At 49.5% G+C, this 22,877-nt stretch overlaps 1 protein-coding gene and 1 long non-coding RNA gene across 16 annotated transcripts in view; one reads left to right on the forward strand and one right to left on the reverse strand.

The window, feature by feature from the left end:
- LOC147352186 (uncharacterized) overlaps positions 1 to 4,629 on the forward strand; it is a 139,897-nt gene extending 135,268 nt beyond the window's left edge. For 2 of the 4 annotated variants that reach the window (XR_015147979.1, XR_015147986.1), the window contains one exon: positions 35 to 4,629. This is a non-coding gene — a long non-coding RNA (uncharacterized LOC147352186). The remainder of the gene's footprint in view (positions 1 to 34) is intronic. The other 2 variants (XR_015147999.1, XR_015148000.1) reach the window with 1 other exon arrangement.
- The window catches only part of PELP1 (proline, glutamate and leucine rich protein 1), a 48,273-nt gene that overhangs the window by 2,452 nt on the left and 22,944 nt on the right, over positions 1 to 22,877 (reverse strand). For 9 of the 12 annotated variants that reach the window (XM_086359312.1, XM_086359306.1, XM_086359313.1 and 6 more), the window contains 12 exons: positions 11,050 to 11,114; positions 10,562 to 10,667; positions 7,454 to 7,603; positions 7,150 to 7,221; positions 2,476 to 2,535; positions 2,008 to 2,158; positions 1,683 to 1,812; positions 1,514 to 1,601; positions 1,008 to 1,096; positions 814 to 930; positions 551 to 698; positions 287 to 446 (listed from right to left, as the gene is read on the reverse strand). In XM_086359312.1, coding sequence (XP_086215438.1) covers positions 287 to 446; positions 551 to 698; positions 814 to 930; positions 1,008 to 1,096; positions 1,514 to 1,601; positions 1,683 to 1,812; positions 2,008 to 2,158; positions 2,476 to 2,535; positions 7,150 to 7,221; positions 7,454 to 7,603; positions 10,562 to 10,615 — 1,219 coding nt within the window. In that variant the 5' untranslated portion in view covers positions 10,616 to 10,667; positions 11,050 to 11,114. Of the gene's footprint in view, positions 1 to 286; positions 447 to 550; positions 699 to 813; positions 931 to 1,007; positions 1,097 to 1,513; positions 1,602 to 1,682; positions 1,813 to 2,007; positions 2,159 to 2,475; positions 2,536 to 7,149; positions 7,222 to 7,453; positions 7,604 to 10,561; positions 10,668 to 11,049; positions 11,115 to 18,788; positions 22,501 to 22,877 lie in introns of those variants that run through there. The other 3 variants (XM_086359302.1, XM_086359301.1, XM_086359303.1) reach the window with 2 other exon arrangements.

Genomic DNA, 22,877 nt, shown 5'->3' on the forward strand with positions numbered 1-22,877 from the left:
AGGGGTCTCATCCTCTTTCTCCCCCGCCCTCCAGGACACACGAGCACGCGCTGTGGACAGAGGATGTGCAAAGACGACGCCTGAGACCTGGAGGGGCGGGTCAACACCAGCACCCCGTCCAACAGCAGGACCCAAGGCCCCACCTGCAGCCCTGGGGGAGTGCAGCCCCTCGGCAGGCTCTTAGCCGGCTCTGCGTGTTTCCTACTCCCTCCACCAGGACACCCGGCCCCTCCAAGTGTCTCCAGACCCTCCCAGCCACAAGGTGCAGGGCACAGGCCTCACCCACCTCTCAGCGCAGCTGCACACACATCGCTGTTGGCATTGCTGTCCCCTTTCCGGTGGCTGGGCGGAGCGATGGCCTCCCCCACATCCAGCTTTAGCTTCTTGGGGGCACTGGGCTTCCCGGTCTGCAAACCTGCATCAGGGCTCCCCCGGGGGCTGCGCAGCTGGCGGGGGAGGGAACACGGATCATACACCAGCCAGCAGGAAGGCAGGGTGGTCGGGAGGCTGGATCGGGTGAGGACCAGGGGTGCTGGGAGGCCCCTCTCACCCTGAGGGCATCCGCCGGCGGGGAGATGTCGCTGAGCAGGTGGGAGAGCAGGGCCTCCCCCGAGGCGCCCCCCTGCAGCACCCCCGCCGAGGCCCCGCACACTTGCACCCAGAGCTCCAGGACGGCGTACACCTTGGTCCGCACGGTGCTGCAGGGAGCGCAGAGGGTGCCTGTGAGAGGGAGGCCACGTCCCCACTCCCAGCCTGGCAGCACCGAGTCACCACCACCACCCCCTCCTTTTTACTCCCTTCCTGGATGGTCACCTGTAGGGCCTCTCCTGGCCCGGTCCGAGGTTCTCCCTCCCAATGCTCCAGGCATTGAGGACCTGGGGAAGCAGGCGGCTGATCAGGGCCCCGAAGCGCAAGAGCCGTGCTCCACACCTGGGGGCGAAGACAGAATGGTGACCCCTGCTCCCAGCACGTCCCAAACCCTGCACCACTTCCTGCCACCCACTCACGCGAGGATGAGCGCCGAGAGCAGGTCCAGGGCTTCGAGGTGGAGAGAGGGCAGCAGCAGCAACCGCAGGGGACCGTCTCCCAGCAGACTCTGGGAAAAAACAGCAAATAAGGAGTGGAGGAAGAGAGTGAGACTGGGAGTTTGGAAACGGAGACAGGGTGGAGGCAAAAGACTGCATACACGCAAGTAAGGAAGCCACCCCGGCCCCAACTCCCCCGAAAGGACGAAACCACCGTCCTCAACAGACTGGGGAAGGAGGACGGGGCAGGGAGGCCGAACCCTTCGGCGCTGACTCAGTGGATGCCCAGCTCACTGTCGGCTGGGGAAGCACCTGCTCCAAGCGTTCCCGCAGCACGGGAGCCCATCCACGCTGGCGGGCGCGGGTCAGGAGCGCAGGCGTAAGAGCAGCTGGACGAGTCAGGACCACACGCTGTGGGAGCCCCTGCCTGCCTGCCCGGCCACCCAGGGTCCCAGGGAGGGGCCACCAGCGGGGCCGGCTCCACTCACGACATTCTTGGCGCTGACGCTGAGGGTCCGGCAGATGAGATCCAAGATGTCCTGCACGGGGACGGACACGGGCGCCCCGAACTCAGAACTGGAGAGGATCAAGCAGGGAGACCCTCAGCGTGGGGTCCCCAGTGCGGTTCTCCGCCTCCCTCCTCACTCCTTCACGCACCTGAGCATGAGCCCCAGGCAGCGGGCCAGCCCCGAAAACCTCTGCCGAAGCCGGAGAAGGGTGTGGGCGTCCGCGTCTTCTGAGGAGGACAGCAACGTTTCTGCCCCAGGGCTCTCATACTGCATGGGTGCTGGACAGACACACAGCCACTTTTACTCGCCAGCCCTGCCTCCATTCAGGTGGAGGACCCACCCATATTCTACCTACTGCCTTTTGCCTAGAAATCAGCAGCCCCACTTCTCTGGACCAGTCTCCCCTGGTCCCCTCACCGCCCCCCCAGGACCCCTCATCCCCCGTCCCAGAGTGTCAGCCGGGCGGGCCCTACCCGCCTCCGCGCCCTCGTACAGGCCCCCGAGCAGGCTATGCAGAGAGGCCAGCAGGCTGCGCAGCTCCTGCTCCCAGCTGTCCGTGTGCTTCAGGCCCTGGGAGAAGCCGGCCCCCAGAGACGGCAGCCGGGAGTAACACTCGCAGGCCAACTGCCAGAGAGAGGGGGTCCCGATCAGGTGGGAATCAGCCCAGCCGTGGATCCCAACCCCACCAGCGCCCAGGAAGATGGAGGTCAGAGCACTAGGAGGGGAGATGGAATGGAAGAGGCAGAAAGACACAGATAGAGACCGGGAGGCAGAAGCCCCTACTGGTGTGTACTGCGCGTTGACAGGGAGGGGAATGAAAATGCAGAGAAAAGCGGCAATAGAAAACAAGAATAGAAAAATAGAAAAACAAGAAAACAAGAGGTGGGGGGAAGCACCAGCTCAGACCCCAGGCTCCCCACTGTCTCCCTCCTTCCCCTTACCTGCTGGAGTTGAGGGCTCAAGGCATCCACCCGCGAGAGGAAAAACGAGGCCAGCTTGCCCTGGATCATGGGGAGAGAGAGGAGGAGGCTGGGGAGTCAGCTTCTAGGGCCAGAGACAGAGCCCCGGCCATCCCGGCAGCAGGGTCCAGGCCCAGGATCTCAGGCCCTTCTCTTTCCTGCAGACGAGGAAGCAGCACACCCTCAGGGGTGCTGTGCCCAGGGGCAGACGCACACTTGTAGAAAATGAACGTCAGCCCCTGTCCTCAGCCTCCCTGCTCTGGGGCTGTGCCCCACAGACCACGGGGCCCCTCCTCCAATGTTTGCAGAGTGACAGCACCCTCAAGCCAAGAGGACACAGCACTGAACAGCAGGTGCCTCCATACCCCAACTCCCTGCCAGCTCACACCAGGAGCACCGGGCCGGGGCTGGGAGCGGTGAGAGTAGCATGTAGTAGACAGAGAAGGGAAGGTAGACCAGTAAGATGGGGGCAGTGAGCTGAGAGCAGTGATTGGTCAGTCAGTCAACAAGACCTGCCTGCTGCTTGGCAGCACCCACGAGGCAACATGTAACTGGGGCCCCACTTATCTGGGGGCAGAATCAAAGAGACCTGTGAACATGGACGGGAAGTTTTTTTAAAAAATCATTTTCACTTGCCTATAAATAAAATGTAAATTTTTCTTTCAATTATAAATGGAGACTAAGTCTCCATTTATAGTAGTATTAGCAGTCCCTTTGTTACCAGCAGAATCATTCACTTTCACTTCACATTACAGCTGTCAACAGGCATCTCATTCACAGGCATCACTATCATGAAACTTCAGGACTCATCAGACCTGCTGCTGGATTCTGTTACTTGACATGTTAACAAAGATGTGCATTCTATCACACTTTCCCTGCAATTCCACGTATTTTACTAATTGAAAAACATCCAGAGAAGAGATCCGTGGCACAAAAAGAAGAACACTGAAGCAGAAGATTTCCACCTTCAGCGGGTGTAACAGGAAGGCAAATGTATGAAATATCATGACCTGGAACCAAAGAGGGTGGCTCTGGAGGGACTGAGCTGGGCTTGGGAGAAACTGGAGGAGCCAGGTAAAGGAGATGGACGGGCCAACACAGTGAGGAGAGCAATAGTCTCCCACGGGGCCCATGGAGAAGCAGGCTGGGCCTTAAATCCCAGGCGAGTGTGTATGGACCCCACCGGGGTCAAAAGTCAACTTCCAGAAAACAAGGCAGACAGCAGGGGGAAGCCGGCACAGAGCCCAGCAGAGTGAATCAGGAGCCACCCTCCAGGGCTCCCTGCTGCCGCCCTGGGGCGGGAACCACACCTGGTTTCCCAGGGGAGACAGACAGCACTGTGACGGCTGACCCCAGGGTATGAGGCCTCCAACGACGCGGGCAGCACTCTCACATCTGGTGGGGCAGGGTTCTGAACACTTCAAACCAAAAGCAGCAACCAACCCCTGGGCTCCTGGCCGGCTTCTCCAGGGATGCTATTTCTTAGAGTTGCCAAAGCCTCATCCACAATGGCGCTCAGCCCTTTGGACCAACTTCCTGCTCATGCTCTCCCTGAGACCCAGGAAGCCAGGTCGCTGAAGCCAACAGAGGTCTGCTTATGTGACCACGGTCAAGCAGAGTGCAGGGACATGGCCCTGATCACACAGTTCCACCTGTAATGACCTGAAATGCAAACCAAAGTAATGGCTCACTTGGGACATTTCACCAGGAACAAAAGCATGTTGCGTACATGGTATGTCCTGGTGTCCCTCAAGAGGGCGGTGAGTTTTCCCACTCATTCCAGAACAAATAATCAATGTGTTGAGGAGGAGGAGAGGTGAAGCCTGGACAGACTGACTTCATGGACCCAGAATGCTGAGATGCCTCATTTGGGAGGAGTCTTGAACTTGGAGACAGCAGCTGCCCTGGGAGCTTCTAGGGGGTGGAACAGAGAGCAGACACACACCCTAGCTATCCACTTCCCAAGCACTGGTCTGCAAGATGTTCCAGTACAAATTGCCCCTGGGGCGTCTGTGCACGACAGATTCCTGTCTGCCACACTGGCAACAGACAAAGCCAAACTCCTAACAGGGGCATTCTCCAGACGACGCTGTGTCCTCAAAGAAATAAAGGCATACACATGCTGTAACAGCATAAGTTCTGTTGCTTGCTTTGGAGAGGGTACTCAAAAGGCCATGCCTTCAAAAATGCCATCTAACAAGAGATTGTGAGTTATAGATCAATTCTCCTGACCATTCACAACGAAAATTAAAGGCCCTAGCTTCCATGGTGGCTCAGTGGTAAAGAATCCATCTGCCAAGGCAGGAAACTTGGGTTCGATCCCTGGGTCGGGAAGATCCCTTGGTGAATGAAATGGAAACTCACTCCAGTATTCTTGCCTGGAAAACCTATGGACAGAGGAACCTTGTGGGTTACAGTCCACAGGTCGCAAGAGTCAGACACGACTGAGCGACTAAACAACAAGCAGAGGACTCACAGTCTAGTGTGACTACCCAAATCCTGACCCCACAGATAACACTCAGTTCTCCTTCCACTTTCTGGGGGGGGCGGTGCAGAGAGACACTGATGCTGCTGCTGCTGCTAAGTCACTTCAGCCATGTCCGACTGTGCGACCTCATAGACAGCAGCCCACCAGGCTCCTCTGTCCCTGGGATTCTCCAGGCAAGAACACTGGAGTGGGTCGCCATTTCCTTCTCCAGCAGGGAAACACAGATAACCCCAAACCAAGCTCAACAGAAACAGGCTTATGCAGTAAAATCTCACAAACTGTCACCATTAAGAGTCAAAGACACAGACCTAGCCTGTGTAATTTGAGAAGTTAATTTACAGTTTTAGAAGAAAGGTAGTTTTCACTAAACTTAGTAAACTCTATAAACAAAACAAAACAATTCAGTAAAATCCCTGAGTTACTCCAAATGCCTTCTTGATAAAGTCCTGCCCTGCTAACCAAAGATTCTATCACCTGCCAGGAGTGGCATTCCTATGAAAACAAAACGTCAACAAGGACATGACCCCACGTTCCCTGAGAAATACCATGTGCTCTGGGGCTTTTCAAATACTGCAAGTAACCTGTTAGTAAAGCCTCAGTAAGGACACTCCCGGACCACAGCACAGGTGCCCATGACACGCTCACAAGCCTTCCCATGCCACCAACAATGGAGCAGAGCTGCCATCAGTGTAGAAGCCTAGCTGCCAACCCTGTCCACATTCTTAAAACCACCTGTGGGGCTCAGTTTGGTGAAAAAAACACAAGCTTGAAAGGCAAGCAATTCCTGCTCACACCCTGGTTTGACAACTACAGATACATAGGCTTGGGTTAGTCAAACCATTCTGGGCCTGTCTCCTGTTTCATTTGGTGACAGCAACTCCGCAGAATTACCGTAAAACAAGATGACACACGGCAGACACAGCAGAGAGCCTGGCAGGTAGTGGGTACCAGTCCCCTTTCTGTTTTTTACTTTTTTGACTTGGTCATAGAACTATGTGATTTGACTTTCAAGAAAGCCTGAATGGCAAACCCCCCCTTAACTAGCAATACCGAGTATAGTAATACAAATTACTGTGATTAATCACATGAGTTATACAAAAAAAATTATTAATTTGCCACTAATTCCAGTTCCCCACAGACCTGCGCTTCCATCTGAGAAAACCCAGTGGTTTGGCGAGCAATGTCGAGTACACCAAACCAAGGGAGAGAGTTTAATCAGGAGAGGAGCACCTATTTGTTCTTAGGTACAAGTTGGCATCAGAATTATTCTGCAGACAACAAATGTACCAATTCCAGAGGCCCTTTAACTGTTACTGCTTTGGCCGAATCAGATGACCATTTGTATTTGTTTTTGTTATCTCCTTAAAAATAAAACTCTAATTCTTTTACTGGCCTCCTTCCTCCCACCCTGACCCACGTCCACCCTGCCTATTTGACCGAGCATGGCCCTGCTGCTCAGCGCCCCTCACACGGCCATCACAGCCCAGGGGACCGGGTGGGGAAGGGACAGAGGGAGACTGGTCAGGAACAGGAGAGCAAAGCGCTGGGGAGGCTGATGTCGGGAAAGTATGTCAGGAAGGCTTCCTGGAGGCAGTTACAGAGAGTTGGGAACAGAGTAACCAGGACGGTAGGGAAATGGGCAGGGTGCCCGAGAGGCACAGAGAGGGCCGGGCAGAGAGAGGAGGCCAGGCAGAGTCTGGGCCTGGCCTCAGACCTCAGGCAAGTTATCTAATTTCGGTTTCTTCATCTGTGAGAGTTAAATGAGAATGCGTTTAAAACTATGAGGTGAGGGCTTCCCTGGTGGCTCAGTGGTGAAGAATCTGCCTGCCAATGCAAGAGACACAGGTTTGATCCCTACACTGGGAAGACCCCACATGCCACGGAACGGCTAGGCCTGTCTGTTCTCAGAACCTGGGAGCCCAAACTACTGAGCCCACATGCCACAACTACTGAAGACCAAACACCACACAGCCCGCGCTCCACAGCAAGAGAAGCCACTGCAATGAGAAGCCTGTGCACGCAACGAAGACCCAGCACAGCCTAAAATAGACAAATCGTTAGAAAATTAATTAGAGCTGTGCAGACAGATGCTTATAAATCTCAACGGTGGAACCTGAAGTAAAACAGCGATCATGTTGGTAGGAAGAAGAGTTTCTATGAACACTTACTTTGAGAGACCCGCACGCTCGAGGAAAATGGGTCATACAGGCCTTCATTCCTTCCAGCGCGGAGAGCTCGCACTATGGGAAGAACAGATGGTCAGGAAGAGCCCAGCGTCCCCAGAAGCCATCCATCTCCACCCCACCACCCCTCAGGGTCTCTTCTCCTTACACTTTTTTCCAGCCCCTCCCTCTTCTCACTTCTTCAATCCCATTCCCCAATCACTTCCCATCAAAGTCTCTAATCCAGTGGGTGTGAATGAGAGCAAGCACTGGAGGGGCCTAGGGTTGAGGGAGCTGAGAGGCGGCTCACCTCCGGTCTGAGGCCCAGCAGGGAGGTGAGGAGGCCGGGGAGGTGGTTCATGGAGATGTCCCGGAAGACTGCAGGAAGCTGGGCCGCATAGCGGAGTAGGTCCTTCAGCACGGTCACAGCCAGCTCCATGGTGGGGGGCGGGTCCTGGGACTAAACAGCACAACAACTCATGCTCCCACCTGGCCTTCAAAGTCACTGAGAGGAGGAGGAACGAGCCACATGACAACATGGAGCTTCCGACAAACTCCACAGTGACCGCCCCCATTCCTGGCAAATCCCCTGGGGACAGAGTGTATCAGCGACACGGAGCAACTGAGTAACACAATCATCCAGAGAAAGGATGTGTGTGTGCACTTTAGTACTGTGGTGTTGGGGTCCTAGGAATGTTCAGGGGTTGGGGGGGGAAGTAACGAAGCCACGCCTTAAAGATCTCACTGAACAATCTCAAGAGTTTCCTGCTGCTCCCACACTGCAATCCCCTGCTAGGACAGAGAGGAGCACTTCCCGGCCCGAAGTCTCAGCCACAACAGAGCCACCCATCTCGCCAAGCTTGCATGGGGCTGGCTCAAACCTACCCTGAACTCATGGAAGAAAAATGGTTTGAAGTCTGAGGACTTTTCCTAACAAATTAACATATACCTAAGGAAAAAGCATTCAGCACATTACCTCCTGCTAGACCAGTGGCCACATGTCAATGAAACAAACAAGAACCCTTGTGAGAAGTCAGGCTCGGTGGGTCTACCAGCCACAAACGGGCCCCAACACCGTCTGGCACGCCTACTGCGTCTCTCACTGGTTAGCTCCCTCCGCTGCTCAGCTCTTCTCCGGCACCGTCGCTTTTGTGTAACCTGACCTACGATTTCAGAGAAGCCTGAAGCCCAGAGATGGGAACTCTCTCAGCTTCCCACCACCAAACTAAAAACTGCATCTTGGCTTCCCATCTGAGGACAACCCCCCCCGCCGACCCCTTCCTCTCAGGACCACCTCACACTGTTAACTAGCCCCCCGTCTCCAGCCCCTTCAGAAGGATTCCTCCTGCTGGCATCTGTGCCTGTTCCCATCCTAAGCATCTCTCCCCCCCTGAAAATCCTCGCCTGAGCCCGGGCTCCATGTGCCCGATTTCAGGTGTTGCCGAGCTTCTCTGCCCTACCAGTGGAGCCAGATGTCTTGACAGGATTGTCTTATCTTCCCCAATCCCATGCCTTCTCCCACTCACTGCTCACCCCAGGGCAATCTGGCTTCAGTGTCCACTGCTCCGCTTTCTGCCGCCATTCTGGCTCCGTTCTAATCCTGTCTCCACACAGTGGCCAGAGTGGCGTTTCCAAATGAAAATTTGCTCACATCACCACCACCACCAACACTACCTCCTTCCCCCTGCTTAAAACCTTCCATGAATTTCCGCTGTTCCAAGAATAAACACCGAATTTCTTAATATGCCTACACCACCACACACGGCCTAGTCCCCGTCTACCTACTTCCCGAGATGCATCTTGTCAACCCCTGCCACACCCGCCTGCTTAAAATTCTTCAAATGAGTCAAACGCCTTTTCTCTCAGGGCTTTTGCACACTTAGAACACTTCGAAAACTTTCTCAGCCCAATGTACTCCTACTAATCAGAGCAGAAAAGCCCTCCCTGAACCACTGACCCTGATCGCTACACCCACACCACTCTGGTCTGGCTCAGAGTCTCTCGTTAACATGCTTTCAGAGAACTATATTTTTTCTTTACCTCCAGAGCACCTACCACAGTTTAGTTCTTCACATTCATTGTATAATTATTCTCTTCCACTAGAACACAGGTCAGCAAACTCTGGCCTGTGGGTGCCCACAGGCTAAGAATGGTTATTACATTTTTGAAAGGGTTGGAAAACAAACCAACAAAGGAACACTCAGCAACAGAAACCATGGGAATTTCTGGCTGTCCAGTGGAAGGACTCCTCGCTTCCGCTGTAGGGGGCTCAGGTTTGACCCCCGGTAGGGGAACTAAGCGGAGAAGGCAATGGCACCCACTCCAGTACTTTTGCCTAGAAAATCCCATGGAAGGAGGAGCCTGGTAGGCTGCAGTCCATGGGGTCCCTAGAGTCCGACACAAGTGAGCGACTTCACTTTCACTTTTCACTTTCATGCATTGGAGAAGGAAATGGCAACCCACTCCAGTGTTCTTGCCTGGAGAATCCCAGGGACGGGGGAGCCTGGTGGGGTGCCATCTATGGGATCGCAGAGTCAGACACAACTGCAGCAGGAGGGGAAGTAAGATCTCACAGCCTATGCAGCACAGCCAAAAAAAAAAAAAAACCAACCGGAAACCATATATGGTTTGTAAAACCTATAACATTGTACTATCTGGAAACACCTACAAAGTTTCCCAACCCCTGCAAGAGACTCTAAATACCATGAAAGCAGGGTCCAGCTGCATCTCCTACCATCTCTCCACAACTCAGCACACAGCCTGCCATAGGTGCCCAGAACACGCTTGTGGAAGAACTAAGTGGGGATGTCATCAAAGGATGTAAACATAGAAACAAATTTAAATGTTAAAAGAGGAAGAGATCCATGGCTGATTCATGTTGACATATGGCAAAAACCACAATACTGTAAAGTAATTAGCCTCCAATTAAAATTAATTAAAAAAAAGAGGAAGAGAGAAGTAGGAAAAAAAAAATTGGGGAATTCTCTGGCAGTCCAGTGTTTAGGACTCTGAGCTTTCATGGCCGAGTGTGTGGGTTTAGTCCCTGGCTGGAGAACTAAGATTCCCATGAGCCACATGGTGCACAGCCAAAACAATAAAAATACTTTAAATAAATAAATTCTAAAAATCCAACACCTGGAGAAAGGAGCTTCAGAGACGTCACTCATTAGAAGAGCTCACAAGGAAGTGAAACAGTCAGAGGTCACAGTGAGTGTGTGTAAGGTCAGGTGAATTAAAATAACCCAGTGGATAAAAATAACAAAATCTTTAAAAGCATGTATCTATTTGCAGCTTATCCTGCTAGAAAGAACCTGCCCTCGGAACTGAAAGTCTCCCCCACAAAGATGTCGCGCTGCGTCTGAATGGAGACCAGGGCGTGGCTGGGGCAGAGGCGGGGAGTGCCAGGCGGTGGACTTACCTGCAAGATCTGCTGGATGCTGCGCAGCCAGGAGACGCAGTGCTGCTGGAACATCTCCGTGGGGCTCTCCCCCACCAGCAGCGACAGCAGACACAGGCCCTCAAACCTGGTAAGACAGAGCTGAGTGACGACACAGGAGAGGCGGCTAGACTGCAGAGAAAGCCATTCAACGCCCTCTTACTCTCACTGGCCAGAGTGAGACCTGACTCCAGATCCACAGCAGCTTCTCATTCCCGAGATACTCGAGGACTTGGGAGTGAGGCATGGGCGGCAAGGGAAGAAGGGGACAGAAGGTGGGGCGAGGGACTCTTGGAAGCCGCCATAGGTGGGGTTCAATGCAAGTGAGCTCACGAAAAGAATCAAACTCTCCACCTTGGCAATGGAGAAACCTCCTGGCTCCACAGGGTGGTGACGATGGATGGACAGATGGATGGCCCTCTTCCTAAAGAAACATCCCCCCTGAAGAAAAAACAGGGCTAGAGACTTACCGAGTTTTGATAGAACCGAGACGAGCATTACTGAGACCCACCAACGCCCCAACAGCTGAAAGGTTCTGGAGGAAAGAAAACAGTCAGGAACAGGATGCTAAAGACATAGGATTTCTCCAAGCCCGCCCCTGCCCCAGCCCTTCCAGAGCCTGTTCTAAGTCACACCTCCAGTATGGCCTGGAGACCATTCCCCTCAACGCCTTCAGCCTCTGCCCTATTTTCAGTAGGGGGCACACAGCAGCCTGTCCCGTGGGCTTTCCTCAAGTCACATCTCACCTGGCCACCCCCACTGCCCACCCAGCAAATTAGGGCTACGCAGAGGGCTAGTCAGTTTGACTCAGCCTGTCGGCCAGACTTCAAAGACAGGCTCCTGCCCCTGTGTCTCCCAGGACAGCGCTGAGCACAGAGGGGCACCCCTAAATGCACACTGACTGGACATGGAACTCACGACCCCTGACTCCTTCACCCCAAATCCTCCTCCTGGTCTGGCTTCCTTTGAGCCGCTAATGCCCACAGACAAGTCAGCCAGAACCTCCTTCCCACACATCCTGGGAGCCCTGAAAGAGGTCCCCTCTTCAGGGCCCCCACAAGTAACCTCTCCACCCTCTGAAGGGCCAGCCTCCTCTGACAGGCCTGTTATCTTCCTAACCGTTATCTTCACTCATTCTCTCAACAAACACATCTTATACACTGAGTCAGATGAAGGAATCCAGAGCTGAGTAAAAGAAATAATGTCCCTGGTTCTCATGAAGGGAAGTGTTGATTAACAATATTTATTTACCTATTTCCTTAACAATATTTATTTACCTATTTCATGTGAGACATTGTTTGAGGTGCTAGAGAGCTTATATTCTAGTTAGAGGATGCAGAAAATCAACAAGTGACCAAATAAGAAAAAGCATGTTGGATGGTGCCTGGTGCTAAGAGGAAAATAAAGTCAACTGAGGAAGGCAAGGAGAGCCTGGAGTAGGGCAGGCAGACAGCACTTCATGTGGCGCGGGCCCGGGGCCTTCCGTCAGGCCACCTGAGTGGAGGAAAGTTGAGAACAAGATGTCCTGATACACTCACAAGCACTGACGGGAATAGAAAATGGTGTAGCCACTTCAGAAAACAGTCAAGCAGCTCCTCAAAGGTTAAACATCTTTTACATATGACCCAACAATTCCACTCTGAAGTATATGCCCAAGAGAAATGAAAACATATATTCTCATCAGAACTCATACACGGGGCTTCCCTGGTGGCTCAATGGTAAAGAAACCGCCTGCCAGTGCAGGGCACACAGGTTCAGTCCCTGATCCGGGAAGATCCCACATGCCTCGGAGCAACTAAGCCCATGTGCCACAAGTATTGAGCCTCCGTTCCAAAGCCCAGAAACAGCAACTACCGAAGCCCACCCACTAGAGCCTGTGCTCCGCAACAAAAGAAGCCCCTGCAATGAGAAGCCTGCGCACTGTAACTCAAGGGTAGCCCCTGCTTTCTGCAACTAAAAAGAAAGCCCACACAGCAAAGACCTAGCACAGCCAAAAATAAATAAATAATTAAAAAAAAAAAAAAAAAGAACTCGCACACAAACATTCATAGCAGCATTACTCGTAACAGCCAGAAAGTGGAAAGAACCCAAATGTCTATCAGCCATGACTGGATAAACAAAATGAAGTATATCCACACAATGGAATATTACTTGGTCATAAAAAGGAATGAAGTTCTGAGACAAGAATGAACCTTAAAAACATTACGCTAAGGGAAAGAAGTCAGACCCCAAAAGCCACATGTTCTATGATTCACTTCCATGAAATGGTCAGAGTAGGCAAACCTATAGAAAAAAAAAAAAATTGCAGTTGCCTAGGGCTGAAGGGCGGGAGAAGGCAATGGCACCCCACTCAAGTACTCTTGCCTGGAAAATCCCATGGATGAGAGCCCACCAGCCCACCAGAAAGAGCCTGGTGGGCTGCAGTCCATGGGGTCACTAAGAGTCGGACACAACTGAGCGACTTCACTTTCCCTTTTCACTTTCATGCACTGGAGAAGGAAATGGAAACCCACTCTGGTGTTCTTGCCTGGAGAATCCCAGGGACGGTGCAGCCTGGTGGGCTGCTGTCTATAGGGTCGCACAGAGTCAGACACGACTGAAGTGACTTAGCAGCAGCAGCAGGGCTGAAGGGCAGAGAGGTGTTTGGTGGGGAAACAGGGAGCAACTACCTTTAATGGACAAGTGGGTAAAAGGGTAACGACACAAAAATACACAATCTCCCCACAGGAATAAATCATAACTTCATAATGAAGATACGTGGCAACTATTACCTTAGCCCATGATCAAAGTTACCACCACCAGTAATGGGACAAAGGGACATTATGTGCTCCTATAAAATCTAACAGGAATGTCACATATTGTTTCTGCAGTACCTGCCAAAAATCATCAGAAAACAGCAGACAAACCAACCCGAGGGACAGACAACCAACCTGTCCTTAAAGTTCTAAATGTTAAGATCGTAAGAAATGTTTCTCTTACTATAAAGGACACTTTTAGCACAACTGAAAAAACTGGAATAAGATTGTATCAACACAGATTTTTCTGAGTTTCATGATGGAATGTGGTCAGGTAAGGGAATGTTGTTTTTAAGGAAATAGAAGGGCATCCAATCTCCAACTTCCTCCTTTATGGTCCTAGAAAAATATGCACAGAGAATGATAAAACAAATATGCATTTAAAATGCTGACATTCAAGGAATCTGGGTGAAGTGTATATTCCTTCAAATTCTCTATAAATGACACGTCATTTTCAAAGCAATTTTTTTTTTTTTAAAGAAGAATGGGAGAAAGTACAAGTGCAAACAACTCTTCTGAGGAGTTTTGCCATAAAGAGAAGTAGAGAAATGGGGCAGGAGCTGGAGGGGGACTTTTTTAAAAGCAGTGTTGAGCTATACACTGATGAAAACAACTTAACAGGGAAAAGCTGATGATGAAGCAGTGAACTTGCCTAAGTGGAGAGAGGAGCCTGGCCTTAGGACGGGCGTGGACCAGCTCACCCCTAATAACGGCAGGGGCAGCAGAGCACAGGGCACAGACATGGGTAAGCTGGCGGACGTCGTGGCGGCAGCACCGATGCAAATTCCCATCCCGCTGTTCTTTTCTCAGTGAAACAGGAAGTGACGCCATCAGCTAAGAGTGAGGATGGAGAGAAGTCATCAGAGGCTGCAGAGGAAAGAAATCTAACACGACTGCTAGGCAGCAGCAAGAGTTCACTTGAGATGCTGATGGCCTTGAATTTAAAATGAGACCAGCCAATCAGGACACGTGCTCTTTTTCAGCTACATTGAGCTGCGCAGGTGCAGGCACCAAATAAACAAGAGCTGGATTTAACACAGTCGGGGTGCTGTCAGCCAAGTACAATGAAGGGAGAAGGGCAACGAAGGAAGTATAACGGAATTTAAACAGGGTGAGAAGAGAGAACATGGCAGAGAATAAATTTTTTAAAATAGTGATAAACACTACAAAATAATCAAAACAGAACAATGTGACAGAAAATGATGGAAATAAGAAGGACCACCGTATGCTCGGTGCTCAGGAATGACTCCTCTGAACTGGTGGCAGGGAACTGGGACCTAAACACGCAGCTCACTTTCCCAGGAGATTCTCAGCAGGGTGAAGGATGTGAGGAGCCGTGGCCTCAGCTGCTGCAGAAAAAAGGTCAGCCTGGGTGGCTGGAGTCCAGTGAAGACAGGCCAGGAGTCGTGTCAAAGGAGGTCAAGAGGTGACACTATGTAAGGCTTGGTGCAATAAGTAACTGCATGGTTTTAAGCAGGAGAATGCTGTAATCTTGGTGATATTTTTTAAAAGATCATTGACTACTGGCTAGAGAATGGGACAATACAAAGCCTAGGGATACAAGGTGGAACAAGACACTCTATCCTTTGAAGTATGTGCAATTATAAGGGAAATGAGACGTGGGATGTGCTTTAAAATGCTCCGAGGGCAGGGGAGGTTGGAGCCAGAGCTGGGAAAGTGGGAATGAAACAAGATGAGCAAAATGTTCGCTGTTAGATCTGGGTGACAGAGACAGCAAAGATAGGGGTGGTTCAAGACACAATTTTCTTGAACTTCTACGGTGGTCCAGTGGTTAAGAATCTGCCTGCCAATGCAGGGGACACGGGTTCGATCCCTGATCCGGCAAGATTTCACAGGCCCCGACGTGCCACAGGACAACTAAGCCCGTTTGCCACAACTACTAAAGCCCATGAGCTCTAGAGCCCGTGCTCCACAATAAAAGAAGCCAGCACAATGAGAAGCCTGCTCATCACAACTAGAGCAGTCCCTGCTTGCCACAACTAGAGAAAGCCCGAACGCAGCAACAAAGGCCCAGAGAAGACCCAGTGAAGCCAAAAATAATTAAGTTTTTAAAATACTGTTTTCTCTATTTTTGTGTCATCTGAAATTTTCCATAAATTGTTTTTTAAATTAATTTTTTAATTGAAGGACAACTGCTTTACAGAATTTTGTTTTCTGTCAAATCTCAACATGAATCAGCCGTAGGTATTACATATATCCTGTCCCTTTTGAACTTCATAAGAAGAGCCGACAAGGAAGTGAAACAGTCAAGAGGTAACAGTGAGTGACACTCCCTCCCATCTCACTCCCCACCCCACCCCACCCCTCTAGGTAGATACAGAGCCCCAGGTTGCGTTTCCTAAGCCATACAGCAAATTCCCTTGGCTATCTATTTTACATATGGTAATATAAGTTTCCACACATCTCTCCCTCCCTTCCCCTCGCCCCATGTCCATAAGTCTATTCTCTATGTTTGCTTCTCCATTGCTGCCTTGTAAATAAATTCTTCAGTACCATTTTTCTAGATTCCATATATATGCATTAGAATGTGATATTTTTCTCTTTCTGACTTACTTCACCCGGTATAATAGGTTTTAGGTTCATCTATCTCATTAGAATTGACTCCAATGCATTCCTTTTTATGGCCGAATAATACTCCATTCAAAGCCCAGTTGTGTGGGTACTAAGTGTATATGAAAAATGAATATATAATTTCAATATGGTGTAATAAAGAGTAGCCAATCATAGGTAGTTTGGAAAGGTTTCCGAAAGGCAGTGACAAACATTAAGTTGAAAAGATGTGGGGGATTGGGGCTGGGGTGGGGAATGGAGAAGCAGCTCAGGGAGGGTTTCCAAGCAGAGGACAGTAAGTGCAAAGGCGGAGTCAGGAAAGTCCAGGTGCTTAAAGATTTTAAGAGGCAAGAAACAGGATCAGCTCTGGGAAATGGATTAAAAGAGCAAGACTGAGAGCAAGATCAGTTAGGAGACCAGTCGCTAGGACGCAAGCCAGAAATTGTGAGCTAAGGTTAGTTCCATTCTGGAACTACTGAGTTTACAGTACGTGTGGGAAAACAAAGTTGGTGATTTAAGCAGACGGATGCGTCAATCAATGGATCGCTTTGTCTCTCAAGCTCCAGGCCTATTTACTTACCCTCAATTCTCATCTCAACTAGAAATTCTCCAAGGAAAACAATAGTATCTTACTTATCTACCTGGATAAGTAGCTGCTGCTGCTACTGCTAAGTCGCTTTAGTCATGTCCGACTCTGTGCGACCCCATAGACGGCAGCCCACCAGGCTCCCCCGTCCCTGGGATTCTCCAGGCAAGAACACTGGAGTGGGTTGCCATTTCCTTCTCCAATGCATGAAAGTGAAAAGTTAAAGTGAAATCGCTCAGTCGTGTCCGACTCTTAGTGACCCCATGGACTGCAGCCTACCAGGGTCCTCCATCAATGGGATTTTCCAGGCAAGAGTACTGGAGTGGGGTGCCATTGCCTTCTCTGGATAAGTAGCTATGTAACAGTAAATGTCCGTTGAATGAAAATCTACAGGGAAGTGAAGGAAACCCACCACATGGTTCCCCATACTGAGAATGCAATGTAACACAAGTAGAAAAAAATTCAAGGCAAGATATACCCCAAAATATAATACAGGCAATAATAAAGGGGTGTTCAACAACACCCTTAGCTTCTTCACTCAAAATACTTCTAAGGGAACGGAGGGTAGGGAAGGGATGGGCTGGGAGTTTGGGACTAGTAGATGCAAACTATTACATATAGGCTGGATAGACAAGGTCCTACTGTGTAGCACAGGAAACCATATTCAACATTCTGGGATATAACAAAGAATGTGTATGTAACTGAGTCACTCTGCTGTACAGCATAAATTGATACACTGTAAATCAACTATACTTCAATTAAAAATCAATGTTTCTAGACTTCAGACACTTAAAAAGAATATAAGCAAGACATTAAGTTCATGTAGTTCACCCTGAGGGAGAAGGGGAAGACTTGAAAGAGATGATGAAGGAAATCACACATTTACAGGCAGAAGAGGTGATAATATTTCAGGAACACTTAGGAACCACATGAACCACTGGGCTGAGCTACCAGAGGCACAGTCCTGTCACCCTCAAAGAGGACTAATGTTAATATAAATAAATGAGGTCATCGCTGATAAATTTGGGGCTAGATTATTATTATTATTTCAAAGATCATTGAAACACCCAGCAGGTTGTGACAAGCCTCTTCCTGGAAGGAAGCACACAGCTGGGAAGGTCCGAGTAACAAAGGTGGGACAAGGAAGACCTCATGTACCTGAGTCTTAAAGGATGGTAGAATTTGGGGGAGGGTAAGGGGGAGAAAGATGAAGCACAGCAGATAATATTAAAAGTGAACCTATCATAGGTTAGACAGTTATGTCTTATTAGTATCTCAGTCAGATAATGGGGGTTCAAGCCAGTATGGGGGCAATGGGAAAGATATGGAAAGGATATGGAAAGCTACATAAAGGATAAAATCAAAAGGACTTAACAGACTGCATAAAGAGGTGTTTGAGCAAGACGAAAGTGTCTAGAATGACATCTGGGTTTCAAGCTTACATCACTGAATGGATGTTAGGCTCTACTCTGTACAATCCAAAGAACCTTCTAAGCTAGTCTACAAAGTGCTGCGTGACCTGTCCACAGACTACCCACCTCATCGCACCCACTCTCTTCCTCTCCATCTCTAACCCCAAGCACCACGCCCTTCTTTTCAGTTCCTACCAAAGGACCTTCCCACGGAAGCTTTACGCTGACCGAACTGCCTCTTCCGCTTTCTTCCCCTACCAAACCCCCTACTCATCCTTGAGGATCTCAGCTTAAACTCCGGTACCTCAGAAAAATCTCTCAGTGTTCCAGATTAGATAAGAGGGCTATACAATTCTATACAATTGTATGGAATTATTGTATACCACTGTACAATTCTCACAGTGTTTCATAACATTTTGTTCATTGCCATCGCATCTGTAACTGGAGCGCTCAGGATATGGCCCTCAGTAAGAGCTCAGTAAGTATTTGCTGAATACATCTATTCACTCAGTCGAAACAATCCCCAAAACAGATACTACCGAAGGAAAAAGAAGCTAAAGATCATACATCTAGTACGTGAGCGGGCCTGGGATCGAACCCATTCATAAGCGTCTACCGATAACCTAGCAACAGAGAAAACGAGGTCCCTCCTCTTCCTTGAGTTTCTTCTACTCAAGGCTGACAAAGAAGGGAGTGAATCGCGTCCAGATACCTGGATCCGCCTTCTGACCCCAGCTCTCCTTCCCTCTACCCGCCACTGCATGCAGCTACAGTGCAATAAGACCCCGGCGCAAAATAAGCTGAGCCAACCAACAGGGCCGCGGTCCTGCGGTCTACGGACTCACCTGGGCCCCGCCCACCGTCCCATGTAGCCGCAATAAGCACATGAGCCCCGGCAAATGTGGGGCCGAGCGGGCTGGGGGATGCACGGGAGCAACAGCGGACCCCGTTCGCGGCTGCAGCAACCCCGACACGCTCTCCAGCAGCATCAGGCGGAGACGTGGACCCGAGCCCACCGCCGAGAGACTCCCGGGCCCGCCGGGAACCGCAGCCGCGGAACCCGCAGAAGGCCCACTGAGAACGGCTGCCGCCATCTTCAACTGGGCTCTAGTGGTGGCGTGGCGCGATGACGCAAACACACCGCGACGGATGCCTCGAGGGGAGGGGTCGTGAGGAGGGGGCCCTGGTCCTGCGCATTGGACTCCGCGCGCCTGCTGAGAGTGAGCATGTGCGGCGTGGAAGGGCCAGGACTCAAGGCCGGGCAGATGGGCCGGGTAGAGGACCGGCTCGGGGCGGGCCGTGGGGCTTAAAGAACACGTGGTCAAGACTAAAGGCGCCAGAATCCAAAAGCTAACCTTTAATGCAACGGAGCTTCTGGACACTTTCCATCCAGACATCACTGCTACCTAAGGAACTTGTCTCCTTGACTGAAATCATAGACATTGTTAACTACATTTACAACGAGAGAAATGATACAATACACTCGCCTTGCAAAACAAATTCAAACAAAGAGGGCATAAAGTTAAAAAAAAAAAAAGGAACTCACCCTCCACGTTTTCATACTGTTCATGGGGTTCTCAAGGCAAGAATACTGAAGTGGTGTGCTATTCCCTTCTCCAGTGGACCACTTTGGCCACCTGATGCAAAGAGCTGACTCATTTGAAAAGACCCTGATGCTGGGAAAGATTGAGGGCAGGAGGAGAAGGGGACGACAGAAGATGAGATGATTGGATGGCATCACCGACTCGATGGACATAGGTTTGGGTGGACTCTGGGAGTTGGTGATGGACAGGGGAGCTTGGTGTGCTGTGGTTCATGGGGTCGCAAGGAGTCAGACACGACTGAGCGACTGAACTGAACTGAACTGAACCCTCCACCTAAGTCTTTACCCCAGTAATGGGCATACTTTCCTAATATTAGCCTACGCACAAACACATAAATACAGAGTTTATTTTATAATAGTTTCATTCCGTGCATTTAGGCCTTAAGCTGCTTCGAATTTACTTTAAGGTATGCGAAGTATATAACTTTTTTCCCTAAATGGATAGCCAACTGTCCCAACTCTATCTAGTGAATCTGCCATTAGTTCTCCACGGGCTTGAAGTAACACCACGTTAGACTGTGTGTGCACGCTCAGTTGCTTCAGTCCTTCCAGTCATGCACTCTTTGTGACCCCAGGGACCACAGCCAGCCAGGCTCCTCTGTCCATGGGATTTTCCCAGCAAGAAAACTGGAGTAGGTTGCCACGCTCTCCTCCAGGGGATCTTCCCCACCCAAGGATCCAACCTGAGTCCCTGCACTGCAGGTGGATTCTTTACCACTGAGCAATGGAGGAAGCCCCCCACATGGGTCTGTATCTGGACACTATTCTGTTTCACTGATATATTTATTATGATTGCACCCATAACACTATTTTAATTATCATAACATAATAAACTTGTAAGACAAATGCCCACTCTACTCCAGTTTTTCAGAATTTTCCTGACTACACTTGAAAGTTGATTCTTTTTATTATGTTTAAAATTCGGTTCCCTTCAAAAAAAGTCTCATTGTTATTTTGATATGGCATTATACTTACAGACAATATGAGGGAAAATGATGTCTCTATAAAATGATGGTTTTTCCCACCACCATTATATGGTATAACTCTTTCATTTTTTCTGGCCTTCTTTAATATCTTCCTAAAGGGAACGTGTCATGCAAAGATGGGCTCAATAAAAGACAGAAATGGTATGGACCTAACAGAAGCAGACAATATTAAGAAGAGGTGGCAAGAATGCACAGAAGAACTGTACAAAAAAGATCTTCATGACCCAGGTAATCACGAAGGTGTGATCACTCACCTAGAGCCACACATCCTGGAATGTGAAGTCAAGTGGGCCTTAGAAGTATCACTACAAACAAAGCTAGTGGAGGTGATGGAATTCCAGTTGAGTTATTTCAAATTCGGAAAGATGATGCTGTGAAAGTGCTGCACTCAATGTGCCAGCAAGTTTGGAAAACTCAGCAGTGGCCACAGGACTGAAAAACGTCAGTTTTCATTCCAATCCCTAAGAAAGGCAATGCTAAAGAATGCTCAAACTACCACACAATTGCACTCATCTCACAGGCTAGTAGAGTAATGCTCAAAATTCTCCAAGCCAGGCTTCAACAGTATGTGAACCATGAACTTCCAGATGTTCAAGCTGGATTTAGAAAAGGCAGAGGAATCAGAGATCCAATTGCCAAAATCCGTTGGATCATGGAAAAAGCAAGAGAGTTCCAGAAAAACATCTATTTCTGCTTTATTGTCTATGCCAAAGCCAAAGTTTATTGTGGATCACAATAAACTGTGGAAAATTCTGAACGAGATAGGAATACCAGACCACCTGACCTGCCTCTTGAGAAATCTGTATGCAGATCAGGAAGCAACAGTTAGAACTGGACATGGAACAACAGACTGGTTCCAAATAGGAAAAGGAGTACGTCAAGGCTGTATATTGTCACCCTGCTTATTTAACTTATATGCAGAGTACATCATGAGAAACGTTGGGCTGGAAGAAGCACAAGCTGGAATCAAGATTGCTGGGAGAAATATCAATAACCTCAGATATGCAGATGACACTACCCTTATGGCAGAAAGTGAAGAAGAACTAAAGAGCCTCTTGATGAAAGTGAAAGAGAAGAGTGAAAAAGCTGGCTTAAAGCTCAATATTCAGAAAACAAAGATCATGGCATCTGGTCCCATCACTTCATGGCAAAGAGATGGAGAAACAGTGGAAACAGTGGCAGACTTTATTTTGGGGGGTTCCAAAATCACTGCAGATGGTGACTGCAGCCATGAAATTAAAAGATGCTTACTCCTTGGGAGAAAAGTTATGACCAACCTAGACAGAATATTAAAAAGCAGAGACATTACTTTGCCAACAAAGGTCCATCTAGTCAAGGCTATGGTTTTTCCAGTAGTCATGTATGGATGTGAGAGTTGGACTATAATGAAAGCTGAGTGCTGAAGAATTGATGCTTTTGAACTGTGGTGTTGGAGAAGACTCTTCAGAGTCCCTTGAACTGCAAGGAAATCCAACCAGTCCATCCTAAAGGAAATCAGTCCTGAATATTCACTGGAAGGACTGATGTTGAAGCTGAAACTCCAATACTTTGGCCACCTGATGGGAAGAGCTGACTCATTTGAAAAGACCCTGATGCTGGGAAAGATTGAAGGCAGGAGGAGAAGGGGACGACAGAGGATGAGATAGTTGGATGGCATCATTGACTCAATGGACATGAGTTTGAGTGAACTCTGGGAGGTGGTGATGGACAGGGAGCCCTGGCGAGCTGCAGTCCACCGGGTGGCAGATTCGGACACGACTGAACGACAACTGAACTGAAAGTTGTCTTTACGTTAGTATTTTTTTTAATACGGTAGCTGTAATGCCATGCAAATCACAGCCTTTCAGTTCCAAAATCACTTTAGATATGTAGCAGTATAGATCTCATTACCTTCTGGTCATGACCCTTTGACATAAATGATTCACGAGTCGAAAAGAAATGTACCAGCTAAAGTTTGAAGAGGGTGAAAGGTGAGCTTAGAAGGCTAGGAGAACTGGAGGTGGGAGGGGGCAGCTGGTAAGGCCTGCATTTGACCTTAAAGATTATCTCAGAAACTTGTGTACATTACTTTTTGTTGCACAGAAAAGTGGAGAAGAATGAAGTCAGTTCATTTGGTGAAGATGAGGGAATATGGGAAAACAGATGGAAGAAGGAGAATACCTTAGCTTCTTAAGTCCAAAATGTCCATCATTCATCATCCTTCCCCAGTCTATTCAATTTTGCCCTAGAAATGACTCTTCAGCCTGGTCCCCCTTCTCCCTTCCATTCTATTGTTCATCTTCTCTCCCTGATTAGTTTCAGTCTATGACAGTGTGCCTCACTCCCTTCACCCTCCACACTGCCCA

The sequence above is a fragment of the Bos grunniens genome, chromosome 19 (genome assembly GCF_055505025.1).
Source record: "Bos grunniens cultivar Pamir isolate PY7600 chromosome 19, Bosgru_T2T1.0, whole genome shotgun sequence".
NCBI classification, from domain to species: Eukaryota; Metazoa; Chordata; class Mammalia; order Artiodactyla; family Bovidae; genus Bos; species Bos grunniens.